The sequence below is a fragment of the Alosa alosa genome, chromosome 11, assembly GCF_017589495.1.
Source record: "Alosa alosa isolate M-15738 ecotype Scorff River chromosome 11, AALO_Geno_1.1, whole genome shotgun sequence".
In the NCBI taxonomy this organism is placed as follows: Eukaryota; Metazoa; Chordata; class Actinopteri; order Clupeiformes; family Clupeidae; genus Alosa; species Alosa alosa.
In genome coordinates, this window is record NC_063199.1 from 9431849 (window position 1) to 9449077 (window position 17229).

The 17229-nt window shown below is 42.2% G+C and overlaps 1 protein-coding gene across 1 annotated transcript; it reads left to right on the top strand.

The window, feature by feature from the left end:
- Positions 1–1540: 1540 nt before the first annotated feature.
- On the top strand, positions 1541–16743 carry dnajc24 (DnaJ (Hsp40) homolog, subfamily C, member 24). The gene is made up of 5 exons (XM_048256081.1): positions 1541–1623; positions 2056–2167; positions 7706–7844; positions 16217–16285; positions 16424–16743. Exons 2-5 carry the CDS (start codon positions 2060–2062, stop codon positions 16552–16554), a joined length of 447 nt encoding a protein of 148 aa, XP_048112038.1. The 5' UTR covers positions 1541–1623; positions 2056–2059; the 3' UTR covers positions 16555–16743.
- The last annotated feature ends 486 nt before the right edge of the window (positions 16744–17229 follow it).

Genomic DNA, 17229 nt, shown 5'->3' on the forward strand with positions numbered 1-17229 from the left:
TCTGCACTTTCTACTCCTTACATTTTCAAAACAAGTTTGTTACTTTCCTTTATTTGAGGGAATTATATAGCTATCGATATTTCTTTTATTTTGTGTTGTTGCGCCTTTTAAACATAGAGGCGATATCAACCTAAATGCAGGGGCGTCACACAAAGGGATCAGGGTGTCAATCGACGATTCACTTATTTTTTACTTCTTATTTAAATATGGTCACACACTCTTGTCATAGCACCCGACCACACGGACAACAATGTGTAGGCTTGTAGCTCTTACATAAGTCTATATTGGGCTTGGTTGCACTTCATGCTCGGAAATAGGCTCCAGTGTCTAGTATCAATGCTGATACATTACTGTTACATATCATTGTAAAAACAATGTTTAACTCAAGATGCACCAGTGAAGAGGAAAGAAATGTGGATGAAAGATTACAGGTATTAGGAGTGTTATTTCCGGTGAAATAACTGGGTTTAAACTTAAATTGGTCTTGGAGATTTTGGTCAATATAGCTTCATCAGAATGTGTAGGTAGTTGTGCCCTATTGTGACATGAGGTATTGGCCTGCAGTGAGCTTCTTTTTTTTTTTACTATTTCCTTGAGTAAAGAAGTTGAATCAGTTTGGGCTTATTTTTTATATATATATTTGTTTAATCTCTACTGAGCAGACATAAAGCCTCCAGAATGCTTGATTTTGCCATATTAACGTGGATAGGCCTAGTGCCTATATTCCTATAAAATCAGAGACAGAACCGTGAAATACATGTTAGGCGCTTTTATCGCTTTTTGACATGCAAAAATATATTTCTATGAAAGCTATTTCTGCTCACACGTGGCTTTGGTGAATGTCTTAGATTTGAGTCACTCACTCATAGATAAAATATCTTGTAGCTGGCCAGGGCATATGATTTTAGACTCAGACAGCCACTCTACACAAACAGACATATATGACTAGGCTAGGCTACTATCAAATTGAGAGCTTCCAAAACTAGTACATTACTAGTGTAGGCCTACTCCAAACTAGTGTAGCCTACTCCAAAACCGGTACATAGCCTAGACTAGATAGAGTTTATGTACCGGTAATCCTGCCTTGTGCACTGTGCATTGCAACCTACCAACAAACAGGGCATGTTATCATGATTTATGCTAAACTACATTAGATAGCTATATTTTAACTAAAATGTGTTATGCATGCATCTGTCTAAATAGCCTACAAGTAGGCAACATTTTAGAATCTTTGGACAAAACACAAAAAAAGACATGGGAAAGGCAAAGTTCTAGAACGGTTCCTCACCTGCTCTGCTTGAAAAGTCTCTTGTTCCCATAGAAACGGCGCTTTGCACTCCATTGCCCTATGTGTTACCGTCTAAAAATGTCGTGTAGAAAAAACAACCACAATTGGTAGATTAATATGTTCATTTCACTATTTGGATACATTTGTTGCATTAAAGGTAGTTAAATAATTGACGTTATAGACGTACATTTATATTTATTTGTCAGTGACGTCTTTATTGACATTTTAGTTGAGAATGAGATTAGTTTGCTTCCGTAGGGACCCATTATGCCGAGACACACACCCAGAGAAGCATGACAAGCTGAGTTGTCAACATAGCGCAATGAAGATGTTTGGTGCGTTCAAATACATGACGAATATGTTCTCTGCAATCGAAAGTATTATGTTTTGTCGGTTTTAGTGTTATGACATATGTTTTAATGATTGTTATTTTGCTACCTCTTAAAAAATAAGCCCAGGTCCTTAACTGTATCAAAGCTACCAAGCTAGCGTTAGCTCATGCTGAATCTCGCTGAGATGACCCGCTAATGTACCCAATTAAAACTAGTAATTTAGTAATCCCTGCCTATATCTCCCGTTTTTAAATAAGAATTTGAATTTTGAATGACATACGAGACATTCACATTTACAATCGCCATGCATAATGCGTAAGGTCTGTCGACAACGTCTTGTTTGCCGTTCTGTAGCGTTATATTAAGTAAACTGATGGTTTCATTGCATTACATCTGTGATATGATATGAAATGATATGTTTGTTTTTGACTGCAGGGAGATGGCGAAGCAGCATCCAAAGCAAATAGATTGGTACTCAGTTCTCGGGGCAAGTCCAAACGATGGGTTACAAGAATTGAAGCAGAAATATCAGAAGCTTGTCCTTCTGGTAGGCATCCTCAGTTTCTGTCTTGCTCATTTTTTCAGCCTGCTGCCAGATACTGACATTGTTTCGTGCATTTGTCAGTAAACTGTCTGCCTTATTTGCGTTGTATGTAGTCTACCGACATTGGCCAATTGTCACCTAAATGGCTCAATGCATTTGACACGCCAACTGCCAGACAGTTTGAATATGCTATCTTGTATTTTCAGATCTGATTTTACTGTATGTATGTATAGAATATAAACAGAGCGTACAAGATAAAGCCAGAGGATTGTCTAAGTCACGCTGCCTTGCCCCGATCAGATGTTGATGATATGACCAATGCAGTTAATTTATGTGCATCCTGCATTGAATAAATGCACTCTGGAAAAAAATCCTTCATACATGTAGCTACGTTCCATATTTGCCAGGTAAAATTTGCATATCAGATTTTCTTTCCTGAATTGTATTTGAAAGTGTGATTTGCTTATCCTCCAAATAAAACACATGCCACCTCAGTGCACAGGTGAGGATGTTAATCTCAGCCAAATTGATTATTAATCCCTGAAAATGTAAGTATAAGCTGATTTGCTTAATCCCCAACCCATTTTAATTACTGACAACACTTATAGAGAGAAAATCAATCAAGGCCTTTTCACGGGTATGATTTAGGCCTAATAGTCAGTGCATTCTTGTAACAGAAAGAAGTGTCCCATTAATGTCAACTCAGGGCAGATACTAACACGTGATCACAGACCCTCTTTCCCTCAAGGTCAGTTAGAGTATTGACTGCAGTTATAATTTTATGTTAATTCTGCCGCAAATTTTTTTGGGGGGTTGGCTGCCACTGTGTGATTGTTCTCATTTTGTTTATACACTTAATAGCCATCTGCATGTTGGCCCTGTCTGTGGCTATATCTTATTATTTTTCAGCTTCACAGTCCCTTCCCATAGATGAAGTTAAGAACCAAATCTGGAGCGCGCCTCTCTTCCCCCATCCCCCACACTGCTTTGGGGCTTCAGTGTGTCGGTGGTCAGACATTAGGTGGCAGTAGTGTGATGTCGGTGGCCTTTGCTCTTCCCCTTTGCTCCATGTGTGTATATTGGTGTACGGCTTCACTGAGACCTGTCTCTGGCAAAGGTGGGAGTACACAGAGAGAGAGAGAGAGAGAGAGAGAGAGAGATGGAGAGAGAAAGAGACATGATGTATGGTCAGAACTGCCGAGTGCTCCAAATTGCCAGTCCCTTTATACTGTGTTCTTGCTCTCCAAGCTCCATTAGCCCCGCTAAATGAATATTTTACAATGCGTGCAAAGAGACAGCAATTAAAGCACGTAACTCCACAGGGGGAGGAGGAGGAGGGGAAGGAGGAGGAGGCTGGGCCTTTTTAGAAGAGCTGCTGCATTGCATTGTGTTCTGCCCTTCATGTCTGCACGGCAGACTGAAGGCAGCTGGGGGAGCTGTACCAGGGAGATGGTTTTAACAACCTTACTGTGTCAAAATAAACCTGTGCTGCCGGCTGCGCGGACGTGCAATATACACAGCCTTGCTTGTACAGTACAATGCAGCGCTTCCCTGTGGTTGGGCCCTAGGTGTGTGGGATGACTTTGGTTATGGCTTCAGTAACTGCATTTTGAACTCTTGTTAACCACAAAGAGGGATTTATGTCATGAGACTCTAGAGTGTCTCATTAATAATCTGGCACAGTTCTGATGTAAAGGCCATCTTGTTGAGATGTGTAATGTTTATTGACATGTTATAACCTTCCTTAAGGTTAGGTGTAAAGACTGCTCTTAGCATCAGATAAATCCTCCTCTCTGATCACTTCCTGTTCCAAGCTTGATTTTTAATCGCTTCAGGGATTTCAACATTTTTGTAATGAATTTCCGAGACTACTGTACAGCTACAAAATGTCAACATCTCAACATCACATAGTCTTAAAGAATCATCCCACGTGTCACCATGAGTGCATAGAAACTGGCTTGGTGAAATAGATGAAAAGGAACAGTATGTAAGCATTAATGTTAGCAAACCACCTCTCGGCTGACGTCAAGTCCTGAGCTCTAAACAGCTACAGGACACTGTGGGGGGAGGAAGCCTCCCTTGCTGCGTTTGACAGTAGCTCAGGTGGGTATGTGTTACTGACTGTGTTTGTGTAACCGGGGCGGGTTTGGGGGGGTGGCCTTGTCGGGGCTAAGCTCCACGGTCAGACGCTCTTCACACCTGTGGGCTGCCGAGCAGAGCGGCCTCCCGGCCGCACCCCGCTGGAAGCCCAGGGCCCTCTGTGGACCGAGCCGGCCACCAGGGGCTTTTTTTTTGCCTTTCATTTCAACCTGGACCCAACTGAGAAATCTGATGAGGTGACCCTCTGGCAGAGTGCTCAGAGGAGGGAGAGAGAGAGGGCGGGGCGGGGGGGGGGGTTTAGCCAACCCTCTGAAGTGTCATTTCTGACTCTTTGTGGTATTTGATTTTTTTTTGTAGCCTAACCAAAATGTGCTTTTCCTTTTTGAACATGGCGGGCTTTTTTTTTTTTTGCTCCCATGCAGTGAGAAATTTTACCCACCTCTGCTCTCTTTTCTCCTTATTTCTTTCTACTATATTTACTGATACAGTATGCATGTAGTCCTTAACCTCCCAGTCTGTCAAAAGGAGAAAAGAACCTCCTGTTGAATGCAGGCCTACAGTTCTACATGTTCTCTGCAAGGGCTTAGTCTTCACAGCATCAATTATTGAGAGATCCTTAGCTACCCGAAGTTGATAGGGAAACGGCAGAGGAAGTTTTCTGCCAAATGCAGGGTCAGATCAGACTACTTTAGAGTTTTGCCAGCATCCCAGTAGGAACGGTTGCATAAAGGAAGAGGAACTGGCAACCAAATGAATTTGGTCTTAAACCACTTTATTGGTTTATTTCTGTTCACACCATGTATGATATTGTGTTTCGCATGCCTCTACATCCTGTCATGTTGCTGTCACAGACATACAGCATATCTGAATCAGGGTTACATGTGAACAGTGTGATGCATGTAAATTTCGCTGTCTGATGGATGCATGTCTGATGATTTAGTATTATTATTTTTTTAGTAGAATAGATGTCGGTATAAAATAGAGGAGCATTACACTTTATTTGTATGGCACAGGGTCCATTTTTTAACTGGAGCTTGTTGAAAGTCTCCAGTATATTACAATATACAATTGATGGACGCAAGTGTGTACAAGTAATAAAAAAGTGCAATGTAGCCTACTTCATAGATAGAAGTGTGTGTGCTAGCGTGGCAAAGGAATGGAATGATAACATTTTGCAGTGCAAACAGGCTCACTAAGTCAAGTGTTGCTTCATTCTGATTAGATTAATTAGCTGTATTAGTGTCAGCAAAGCTGTTATGTGGGATAATCCTTTTCCATTCCACAAAATCAATACCCATATCAGCATGTAACGAAGCATGATGATTGACAGGAGTGTGCAAATAGGGCCTGGAGAGAATGGGCGTAATGTGAATGTGAATTTTGTCCTCAGTGGTTAGTAGTCTATATTTTAGTGTGAAGTTTAATGGGGCTGTGAGGTCAACTCACTAACCACACCCACTGACTAACTTTTTTAACAGAAATCTGATCTGTAGCCTAGATTAAAGTTTGTCCGTTTGATTATGGATTTTTTGCTGTGGTCCTTTGAACCTTTTGTGTGGCATCGCCTTGCCTCTGAAATACCCACACTGACACCATCTTGGCTCAGAGAAGTCTCTCAGAGCCGGCACGCATCCCTTTACTCGACAGTCAGCTCTGTTGTCCCTCTTGTGTAAGCTTTACCATGGCGACCGGCGGACCTGGCTTTATGTAAGCCGGGCCTTCGTGTGAAACGTCTAGCCTACCTATGCAGAATGAAGAGGTGGGGGGAGGTGTGTGGAAGGGGGAACGTGAATGGGGTCAGACACAGCTAAATGCTCTGACCCCTCTCCCATCCATCAGCTGGCCCAGCTTGGCAGAGCGAGAGGCGCTGGGCTGGCCTGGCCGGAGCCCGCCTGCTTTGCGTGACCACACTGAATGTTTTAGTAAATTTATGCGACCTTTTCCCCTCCCCTGTCCCTTTGTAATGTGGCTGGCCTTTTAAACTGTAACACCGCCATCGCTGAGAACCAATTTTTAAATGGTGGAGTAAAGCCCTTGGCACCGACAGCGGGGGAGAGAGAGTGAGAGAGAGAGAGAGCGGGTTTCCCCCAGTGCTCACAAAGCAAAATGCAACTTCAGATTTCCGAGCGAAAGGGGTTGTTAATGATTATCTCAATCAGGAAGTTAATTTTTGGCGTGTTCATAAAGTCGCGGCCCCGTCCCTTGCCGCTTCCCCTATTCAGTTTGCTCATTCGTAAAGTGGAAACACCAACAAAAACAATTGAACGGGAGGGCTGCAGAGGAACAATAGGAGAGAGTGGAAAAAATCACCAGAGCACAACCACCCTTAAATTTTAATTAGTTTTTAAAGTAATTGCTCAAAATGATCAATTAAATTCAGTCAGTCTTCCTGTTACTTAAAATTGAAAATATAATTGCGTCAGACAGTAATTGGCTTGCCCAGGACTGTTGGTTATTGTAGTTCAGTATCACCCCATGCATCATTAGCCGACTTTGGACGCGGTTCAGCTTCTGAACTACAGCACCATACTAAAACACAAACACACTCACACACATACACGCAAGGTTCTGCCTGCCAGTGCCAGATTATAATCAGCGTCCAGCTGAACGCTCAGCTGAAAGGATCTAAGTTGTTTTCCAGACTGCCCTGCTCCCAGCCTTCCAGTGTCTCCCCCATGGGTGAGGGCAGTGGGCCAGGGTCCATAAGCACGGCAAACTCCGCAAAACCCCTGCCCCCAAACTAATCGATCTCCACTGCCCCACACTGGCCAGACCTACAGCTGTGGGATTCCAGCAGTGTCCTCTCCGAGCTGACGACAAACATTGAAGTCTGTAAGCGTGGCCTCTTCCTTGGGGCTATGTTGGACATTAGTGGTTAGAAAAAGAGGAGCAGCCTTCCATATTGATATTAATCAAGCGATGACATAATGTAGGGATATCTGAGGTTGCAGGCCGACATCAGTGGCACTGCTTTTGGCTGGAGGTAAGGCTTGGCCTGTGCCCTCGTTACCCTCCTCCCCCAACTGAGCCAGCCTGATGGACAACATATCTCTCCTAAGTGTTTTTTTTTTTTTTTTTTTAAAGAATGCTTTTGTGCCCTGGTCTATTTTTGTTTGCTACTGTCAGCCTCTCCTGGTAAATTGTCCAGAAGAACAGCATCGGTCCATCAGCAAATTACCCAGAAAATGCTGTCAGTGCAGGTTGTGACATTGTTTTTTCTTTCTTTCTTTCTTTCTTTCTCTCCTTCCTTCTTTCTTCCACTATTTCTCTCATCACTGACAGATCACAGTCTAATTAAACTACCTCCTGTCCCTTGCAATGAATTGTCGGCCGTCCACACCCTTGCTGGTGCCTCAACCCAGCAAGTAGACGTCTAATGCAACGGTGATTTGGCTGTCACTGTTTTTAACTTGACCTCCTCCACCTCCTCTTGATTGGCAGTATCACCCGGACAAGCAAGGCCTGGACGTGGCACCAGGGGATGCTGATCAACGCCTGCAGCGGTTCATCGAGGTGGACCAGGCCTGGAAGATCCTAAGCAACGCAGAGACAAAGAGAGAATATGACCTACAGCTGCGTGGTATGTCGTCAGGTTTTTAAACCATGGCTCTGAACGGCTGTGGTCACCTAGTTTCAAGAGTCTACAAAGATCTCACCTGTGATGATGTAGAGCTGCTGAAGAGGTTCATTTATTAAATTGGGAGCATTTTATGAGTAACTAAGCTTCAGGGAGATCGAACTCTCCTAGTATAGTGATCTAATCATTTCATAACAATGTAAGTGAACCATTAAATATTAGAAGAATAGTACAGTTGTATACACACATTTTGTTTTGATCTTGACTCGTCAGTTTGTTATTTTTAATATGAACTGATAGTTATTCTGAAGGCGTTCTGCCACTGGTGCTTTTGCAATTGTTGTCACCAATACAGGGTAGTATGACATTAGTCATGAAGGCCACATATTACTCCTGGGCCTGTACTGTAGTTTCTGAAAAGGTCATCTGAGATGGGGCGTAAACAAAAGCCACTTTGCAGAGCTTAAAACTGCTCGCACTTCCAAGATTTCCTTGAAAACCAGCTCATCCTGTCAGCACATGAAAGCAAGAGTAAGCCAGTGTAATACACCAGTACCACCATGATAAATAATGTAAGGTTTATGATTGGGGGAAGGATCGTTTCTCATATTTATTGTAGCAAATAGAAAGTGGCTTTCTTATTGTACAAAGTGGCACTTGCTGCATAGTCTGCAGAAGCCATCCAAAATTGGAACTCCAGACAGTGGGAACAGTGCTGCCATCAGATGTGTGTGGATCCCACAGTATCACTCTTAAAGGAATTATCCGGAATAAAATGCACTTTAGATCAATTTACGGATGATTGGGAGTAGAGAGTCCAGAATGAATTTCATCAAACCAGTACCTTTCCGGAAATGTTGCCATCTTTGCTGCGATCTTTAGGGGAAAGTCCGTAGGAGTCGATTGCCGAAATTCACAATTTCGTCGCTGTTTAAAAAAAAAACTAAAAAAAAAACATAGTCCAGTCCATACAACTTCATTTCAATTTCAAAAGAAATACTGGACTATGTTTTTTTTTTAAACGGCGACGAAATTGTGAATTTCTAGAGCGTGTTACTCCCATACTTGGCAATCGACTCCTACGGACTTTCCCCTAAAGATCGCAGCAAAGATGGCAACATTTCCGGAAAGGTACTGGCTTGATGAAATTCATTCTGGACTCTCTATCCGACCACATAAAGACCTCGGGATACTTCGGTTTGGCTTTAGGGACCCTCTACTCACTACCACGTAAGTGTAATGTTGTTTGGAACTGTAGAAGAGGTATAAAAATAACGTTTTGTAGCGGCGAAATAATATGCCCCTCTCACTTCCACGCTAACGAGTTTTGACTAAAAACGTTAAAATCGAACTTTCTCAAAACACATCCGAATGACATGATTTTGATGTCAACTCAACGTGTGTACTCCCAATCATCCGTAAATTGATCTAAAGTGCATTTTACTCCGGATAATTCCTTTAAGAGTGGAGGCAGAGCGGGACTTCTGGGAGGTTGAGAGGGAGCGAGCAAGTGAAAGAGAGAGACAGAGAAAGAGAGAGAGAGAGAGACAGACAGACAGAGAAAGAAATGTAGGTCAGGCTTGTCACACATGGCCTATCCTTACATGAAGTGATAGACTGACCCCTCCCCCTCCACAACACACACACACACACACACACACACACACACACACCCCCAAACCCAAACCCCCTGTTTTCTTGCCTGAGGAAAGAGGTCCCCACAGCCCTCCATTAGAACATCCAGTAAATGTGCATCCATTCCCAGCACACTGTTAACAAGGGCGAGCGCTCCTGTCGTCTTCAGTGGGGAAGCGCCGCCACAACAGCTACTGGCTCACAGCCTAGTACGTCACATAGCCGTAGTCCAGCCTTCCCCACCCATCCTAGTATCCACCCCCCCCCCCCACACACGCACGCAAACACCTCCCTCCACTGAATGCTGTCTCGTGGCTCATGCTCACGTGGTCAACCCCCATTGACATCCCACAGACAACTATCACAGTTACTCTGTGAGTGTATCTCCTGAGAGTCGTTTAATTCACTACTCTGAAGAAGTTAAGAAAAGTAATCTATGATGAAAATAGTGTATTATCTTTTAGTAATATTGTTCAATTAGGGCTAAGTATTAGTAACTTAGTAACCTGGGTGCCAGCCGAACTTAGTCCCGCCCACAACATTTGAGGTCGGGAAGTTCGGTCTGGCATTGCTTCGTTATGGAGCAACTATGCTCGCACCAGAGCTGTGCTGACCAATCAAATCGGGATTTACAATGATGGATAGGTGACTTGTCTATCACGTCATCTGAGCATGCTTAGGTTGATTGTGTTTGCAACAAAAACGCTGTGGCTAGAAGGAGACAGATGGCTTCTAAGACCCCATATGAAAAATGCATATTATTTCAATGAGGTTTTATCACTGAAAACAATTATTTCTGAAAACTTTGGCCAAAGTTGAGATGTGGGAAAACTCATGGTTTCACTTTCATCAAGGGAAAACGGTGTGTTGAATTGTGACATGTTGTTCCCTCGTTCTTTAAAATCTCTGATTTGACCACCTGTTCGAGGGATTTGCGACAGCCTTTCCTATTGTTCAGAGGATTGTCTGCACACTCTCTTTAGCCAGCTAGGTCACTTAAAAAGACTGACCCAGAGACTTTCTTATAGGGGGAGATGGCTATCTTAAAAAGTTTACCAATTGACAAAAACATTTAACAGCTAACTAGCTGTAGCTTGGGTTAATTTTCTGACGTCACTTAACATTTTCCTAACTTATGCTTAGCATAAACTATTCTCATTCACTCATATGGACTAGAACTGTCACTTGTATCGCAAAGCGATAATTTGTTTACCGTTGGAGTCCTTAGAAGATGTCGACATAGTTTACTAAGCTGTGGGAAAGATGTTAAAGACCATCACAGTGGTACACAAATTGAATTGAATGAAACAACTGGTTTCACAAAATAGGAGTTTGTTCAGGGTACCACCCACTTCTTCCATAGGGTTCCATTTAAAAAATGGTGTAAAAGCATCCGGTGTAAATGTCCAGACCCTACTGATGTTTTCTCCCGAAGATTGGAATCTCCCTTTACAGGTGACACATTAAATTAGAGTTGTATTAGATGCGGTAATATGTTCATGCATTATGTACTCTGTTGCGCTGGTTTTATTGAAGACCTACAATGATGGACATGTAACAAAATATTACCAAAGCAGCTTTGTATGTAAGGATGGACAAGGATATACTGCTTTTGCAGAGAGAAAGCATGTAATTACCATGTGGGGTAATTGAGTTGCGCAGAGCCTTGTGTAAGGCCCAGTCTGTGCCGAGTGGGGCCATCTCATCTCATCTCGGAGTGCTGCTCGTTCAGGCCTGAGTAATGTCTCGTCATTTCAGCCCTTAATGTGCGACCGTCTTATCCCCAAACACACCACCCGCACTGCTCCTCAGCCTGCCCTGAGCGCCACCCCTGTCGCACTGCACTCAGAGGAGGGTCAAGTGGGCCACCTCAGCCCCCTGCGCTGGACGTCGGTGACCTGTGTTGCCTCGCCGAGAGGAACTCGCCGGTGCGGTCCTCCAATGGCAGGCTAATAATGATGTTCAGGTCTCATCCTGATGAGGGCCGGCCTTGGTGACGAGTTTCAGAACTGACTTTCTAGAAGTCCAGTGTCCTCTTTGTGGACGAAGTTGGTTGTCAACTCATTTTGGCCTATTGCTGATGCTGTTTTATACATGTTTTGATGTTTTAAGACTGTGTAAAGCACCTAGTCTGACGAGCCAGACCCACAAGATGTAGGGTCTGGGAACTTACCATAGGCACTGCTCAATCCGAGGGGCGAGATAAACAGTTGTCTTTCAAATTTCCTCTGCACGCAATAGGAAAACACTACAACCGGCTGCAACTCATGAGTCCTATGCATTTTCCCACCAGCGGAGCTAATTGCTAGTTGATCAAACTTTTGCCAATTTAAAAAAAGCTTAACTCGAGTCGCGATTCAAAAGACCGCTGTTCGCCAGCAGTAGCATCCATCTTCTTTGTTCTCAAATAGCAGGAAATTCACGTGGAAATTTACCGTCGCTGACTCTATACACGATGTGATTGGCCTGATAGAAGTTTCATTTTTCCAGCTCGCAAGCCAACGGAGAGTTGCTAGGCTACCCTGGCTGCAAATTACATTTGCTGCCGCTAGGGTGCGTCTAGATTTCTAGGCTATAAAGCGCCATGAGACATGTGTAATGTTTTGGCGCTCTATAAGTGAAATTAAATTGAAATTGAAATTGTATTTCCTTTCCTCTCCTGTAATTGAGTTGACCTATTACTCTTATTATTATGGCCTAGTTGTTGCATATACAGGTATAAAACTCTCATTCATTCTACCCTAAATGTATACTTTTAAGATATGTAGACACTTGGTCATTAAAAATAAGTAAATCATTGCAACATGGTGTAGATATAAAATATGCAATTTGACACAGTAAAAATGCTTCCTCTAAAACTCTAGATTGTGCCAGTAAAAGCATGCTGATGTATCTGCCTGGAGTATCTGCAGAGATGTTCATGTATGCCAATGCTGATTATACCATTTTTAAGCTGTTACCTGCTAATACTTTTGCTGTGCTGATAATATTGAGCATCCTTAATCTAAAGCAGCGGTTCCCAAACATTTTTTTCATGCGTACCACCACCTACATCCTGACTCGGCTCGCGTACCCCCACCATCCGACACATAAAAACGTAACTCATTCTATTGACACATTCCAGGCATCATGTTTAATTAGCCACCCTACATGATAACAAATAACAAAATCCAAATGTGTAACTGGTCTATGAGCTCTTACATTAAAAATCAGTGTAGAGAACAACATTATGAAACACAAAGAACAAAGACAACATACTGTAGGCTTAAGATTAAAAAAACACCTTTCCAACATTGCCCTTTTTATCTCGCGTACACCCTAGTGGAAGCTCGCGTTTTAGGATCCCTGATCTAAAGCATGCAAGATTTTGTGTGTTGTGGACATTTTAAATTGACTAAATAAGGTGATATTGAATGTCATTTTCAACATTTAGTCTCATCTTAAGGATACAGTGCAGGATGTTTGATTACAGCTTGTAAGAAAAAGCTTTTACACAGACAACAGCAAATGTCCATGTAAAAGGGTTTCCCGTCAGTGTTTACTGTTTCTTCTGAAGTCTCGTCTTTCAGTTCCCACCAGCTCTTGGAAATGCCTCTTAGCAGATAGTCTTTTGCTACTTGAGGTTTGGCCCTTGTTCTTTTAAACAGTTCCACATAATTATTCTTGTGTAATCACAGTTGTATGGCTCAGTCACACCCAAAACTAGTTAATAATACTCAGACCTTTGTGCATAAATTATTGACACATTTTTCTTTTTTCCCACCTTTGTCAGTTTGACACGCGAGACACATTTTCCTTCGACAGACTTAACAGTGATGTGTAGCCGTACACATAGCTGTAATGTTAACCACTTAGGGCAGTCTCTTAACTAATTAAAGACAAACATGTTAAGAATGTGGGATGAGAGAGTGCTAATTACTATTTCCTCACAAAGATTCAGTACAGATTGACTTTTTCTGAAACACTGGAATGTGTAACGTCTTTTGTTCTTGCTTGCACATATCATGTTCTGTCTGGCATCATTTGGTAGATTTACTGTAGTATCAATGATATACACTTGTTATATAAGATGCTAAATTAATGAGCAGTAATGTATATTTCATGCATACTGTACATTCGTACATGATTTAAGCCTTTTTTGGCCATCTTTTTCCATGTGTTTGGGAAAGAAAGGGAAAAAGAATTGCAGTCAGGCATGGGGAACACTGGGCATTTAGGCACAAACCCAGTTGTGCATTTAGGCACAACTGGGCACAAAAACGAATTAATGACCTATGCTTCTCGAAAAAGCTTCTTGAAAAGTGCCAAATCACCTTTGACTTTGTGGGGCTGTAAACTTTCTTGATGGGGGCGTTGGGACCTTGCATTTACATGACCACTTTTGGTGTCACCAGAATTAACTTTACAGCTTTCCTCTCAGTCTTAATATAAGTGGTGCACAATCTCTTGTGTGCCTTCAATGATTAGCACTATTTAGCCTACAAAGTGTTGCCTTTTAACATTGTCATCATGGACTAGTGTTACCACACCTCCCACCTCTAGGACTGAGATGTCAGTCCACCTTACCACTGAAAGTGTTGTACTTAAATATTAATGCATTTTCCCTCTTTGTATTCTCCCTGCAACTAGAGGTGTGTATCAAATGTACTTAGTTAACATGAGAATGACTGATATGTGGTTGTTTGTCATTTGACAGACAATTTTTGAGATGTTCAATGACTGGCTTTTAAGCATTAATCCTCTTCAGATCACCATATACAGGGATGCCATTCATTGTCATATGAAATTTGCAACGGTGTGACTTTCCAAAAATAATCTTTTGCATAAATGACATGCTCTGCGACTCTGTTTGTAGCTGAATGTTCTTCATGAGTGTGGCATTCTGAAAGCGTCTTTAGCAGGTCCTTAGTGAACCTCACTGTTGGAATTGTCACTTGTTTCGATTCAGGAAAGACAGTCCAAAGTATTCAAAGTGGCAGTTTATGGTATAATTTTATGTCGTTTTGAATGGGCACTGCATGGGGTGTTAATGTTGTCTGAAGTGTAGAGGTGTACGCACATCTATACCGATTCTACAGGTGCTGGATACTAGAAATACTGAGTAGAACAAAAGAAAAGGTCCGCACACTGTTTCTAAAGCTCCCAGTTTAATGGTGGGTGATGCATAACGTTTCGACCACTCAGGTCTTCGTCAGAACACCTGACAAAGACCTGAGTGGTCGAAACGTTGTTGTTGTGTTGTGTTAATGTTATCTGTCATATTTTACATCAAACATCTTACTCGACACTCGTGTGCACAGATTCAGTGTTGCGCTGTCTGAGAGGGGGAGTGGCTACAGAGGCTAGAGTACCAAAAGCCAACACGTGCTTCTTTTAACAATATCCTTTGCATTTCTTTTCCAAACACTCGTGCTCTTAGCAAAACCTTAGTGATGTATGACAAGAAGCCTTAGAGGGCTTCTTGTCATACATCACTCTCCACCCTCAATGAGTTGGTGGGACAGTCCTACACATCTTCCCTCAGGCCCTGTATACACACACCTGGGTAGTTTTTTAAAACTGACATTTTTCTATGTGTTTGGGTTTTTGTCCACCAGCATAGACAGTGTAAACAGTGTTTTACAATATTTTTAAAACACCTTCTAAAGTAAAAAATCTGTAAAAAGAATCAGTGTCCGCGGATCCGTGTGGACCATAGACGGTATATATAGAACTATAAATACAGTCTATGGTGTGGACAAGTGAAAAGGAGACTTAAAATGACGTAAAAAGAGCAACAGCAACAATGGTAACTATGGCAATGGGAGATACTGTCACAATATCAGCTATGGTTTGCGTTCTAGTGTGTATAGGGATCATTTTAGTGTGTAGTGTGGACAGAATAAAAGGTAGAGATCTATCCGATTTATTACCAGGGTATGAGTATGCAAGGCCTCAATTCTCATTTTACAACAAAAGTGACTTTCTGGAAGAGCAAGGTCTGATGATTTGCCTGAGAAGTAAATTCAGTATGCATATACTGATTTTACATTTGAGATGAGGTAGAATGTAATGACTGTCATAATGAAGTGTGGTCTTCCAATGCTTATATTGTAAATTATCATAAATATATTGGACAAAAATAAGGGAAATACATTTCCTGAAGATTAATGAGACGGATAATGTTTTGTTCATCAAGCCTAATAATAGTACTTGGGCAGCTTATCACATTCACTCTTCAGAGAGCTGATTTGCATTCATTTTCATAATTATAGCAAAGCCATGTTTTCCGTCGGCGGACGTCCTGTGACAACAAAAACAATTATGTGCACCATTATAGCCATTTTCTGTTTTTGGTCGACATTGTCTGTCTGGCTCCAAAAGCAGACTGTCTGGCAGACATGTCTGGTCTATCTGAAGAAGCAGGACGTTCTGCCGGACAGTACCCTCACAGAACCCACTGACACACACCAGGTTCAGGCAGGTCACAGGGAGTCGGGCAGAGCCAGCCAGTCTTCTGCAGAGACCCTTTGTCTGGACTGGACTGTCCTACTCAGTAAGTGTAGTACTCAGGAAATATCATGGACATTTGCATTAACCCCTCTAGTTAATCTACCTATGCCAGGTGGCACATGCAGGCTTCAGAGCAGCACTTCTGAGCATTTCTTTGCATTTCTTGAGCATTTGAGGCTTTTGCTCCATATTTCCATCCTTCATGGTACTGTTTGACCCATCTCTCTGTGTGTTTTGTGTCACTGTAGCCCAGGAGCTGAAGCAGAGCTGGCCTGTGGATGCTCAAGTCTCCCTTGAGGACATGGACTGGGACAGTGGTATGCATCTCTAAAGACATCTCATTTGCTGTCGTGTTTCTGTTCTCCTGTCATATATTATTAGTGGTTCTGTTCTAGTTCACTTTGAGACTGGACACCATTGTAAATGGTTGTTAGATGTTGCCTTGCCTCTTGCAGACACTCAGTCATACACTTATGGCTGTCGTTGTGGTGGGGAATTCATCATCGGGACAGAGGAGATGGAAGAAGAAGCCATTGTGTGCTGTGACACCTGCTCCCTCAGCATTGAGATTAAGAGGACTGCATGAAAATGAAACACACACACACTGACTTATTGAAGAGGCCATCCTGGAGATTGATTTTCTTTTCAACTGGCTCACAGGAGAGCAGAAGTTTCACCATCATGAGTCATATCCATCCCAGACATTTTTTCAAAAGTTTGCCTTATTATGAAAATGTAGTTTTTTATGTAAATTAAAGTGAAAAGGTAATACCTACATTTTGCTGTAGTCTTTATTGCTGTGTTGAAGATGGTCTGGCTTACTGTGTTGTTTCAGTTGGGACCAACACATGACACATATAAGTAGAATTTCAACTGGCAGTGTCTGTGAAAATTTGAATGATTTTCAAGGCATTTGCACTCTGTGCATACTGTATATAAGCATTTCTCTGTTAAAAAAAAAAGTTAGTTATATTTCCCAGTGCTTATGGCAAAAACATGTGCAATGTGGATTTCATGAAAATAAATGTGCAAACCCTCTGTAGATTTCAAAACATACATCTATGCTACGCCTGAGGTACAGTATGCATCACTTGGAGCAGATGGCCCAATATCTAAATCCATAACATCTTGCCTTGAGTTCTCTCTCACCTACCACTGCTGGGGATACGGTTGGGGAACTGGGTCACAACAGACCTTCTGTAACGCCTTAAAATGAAATAGAAAGCCCTGGGTGATGTCCTCCCGGCAATACATGCTCTTT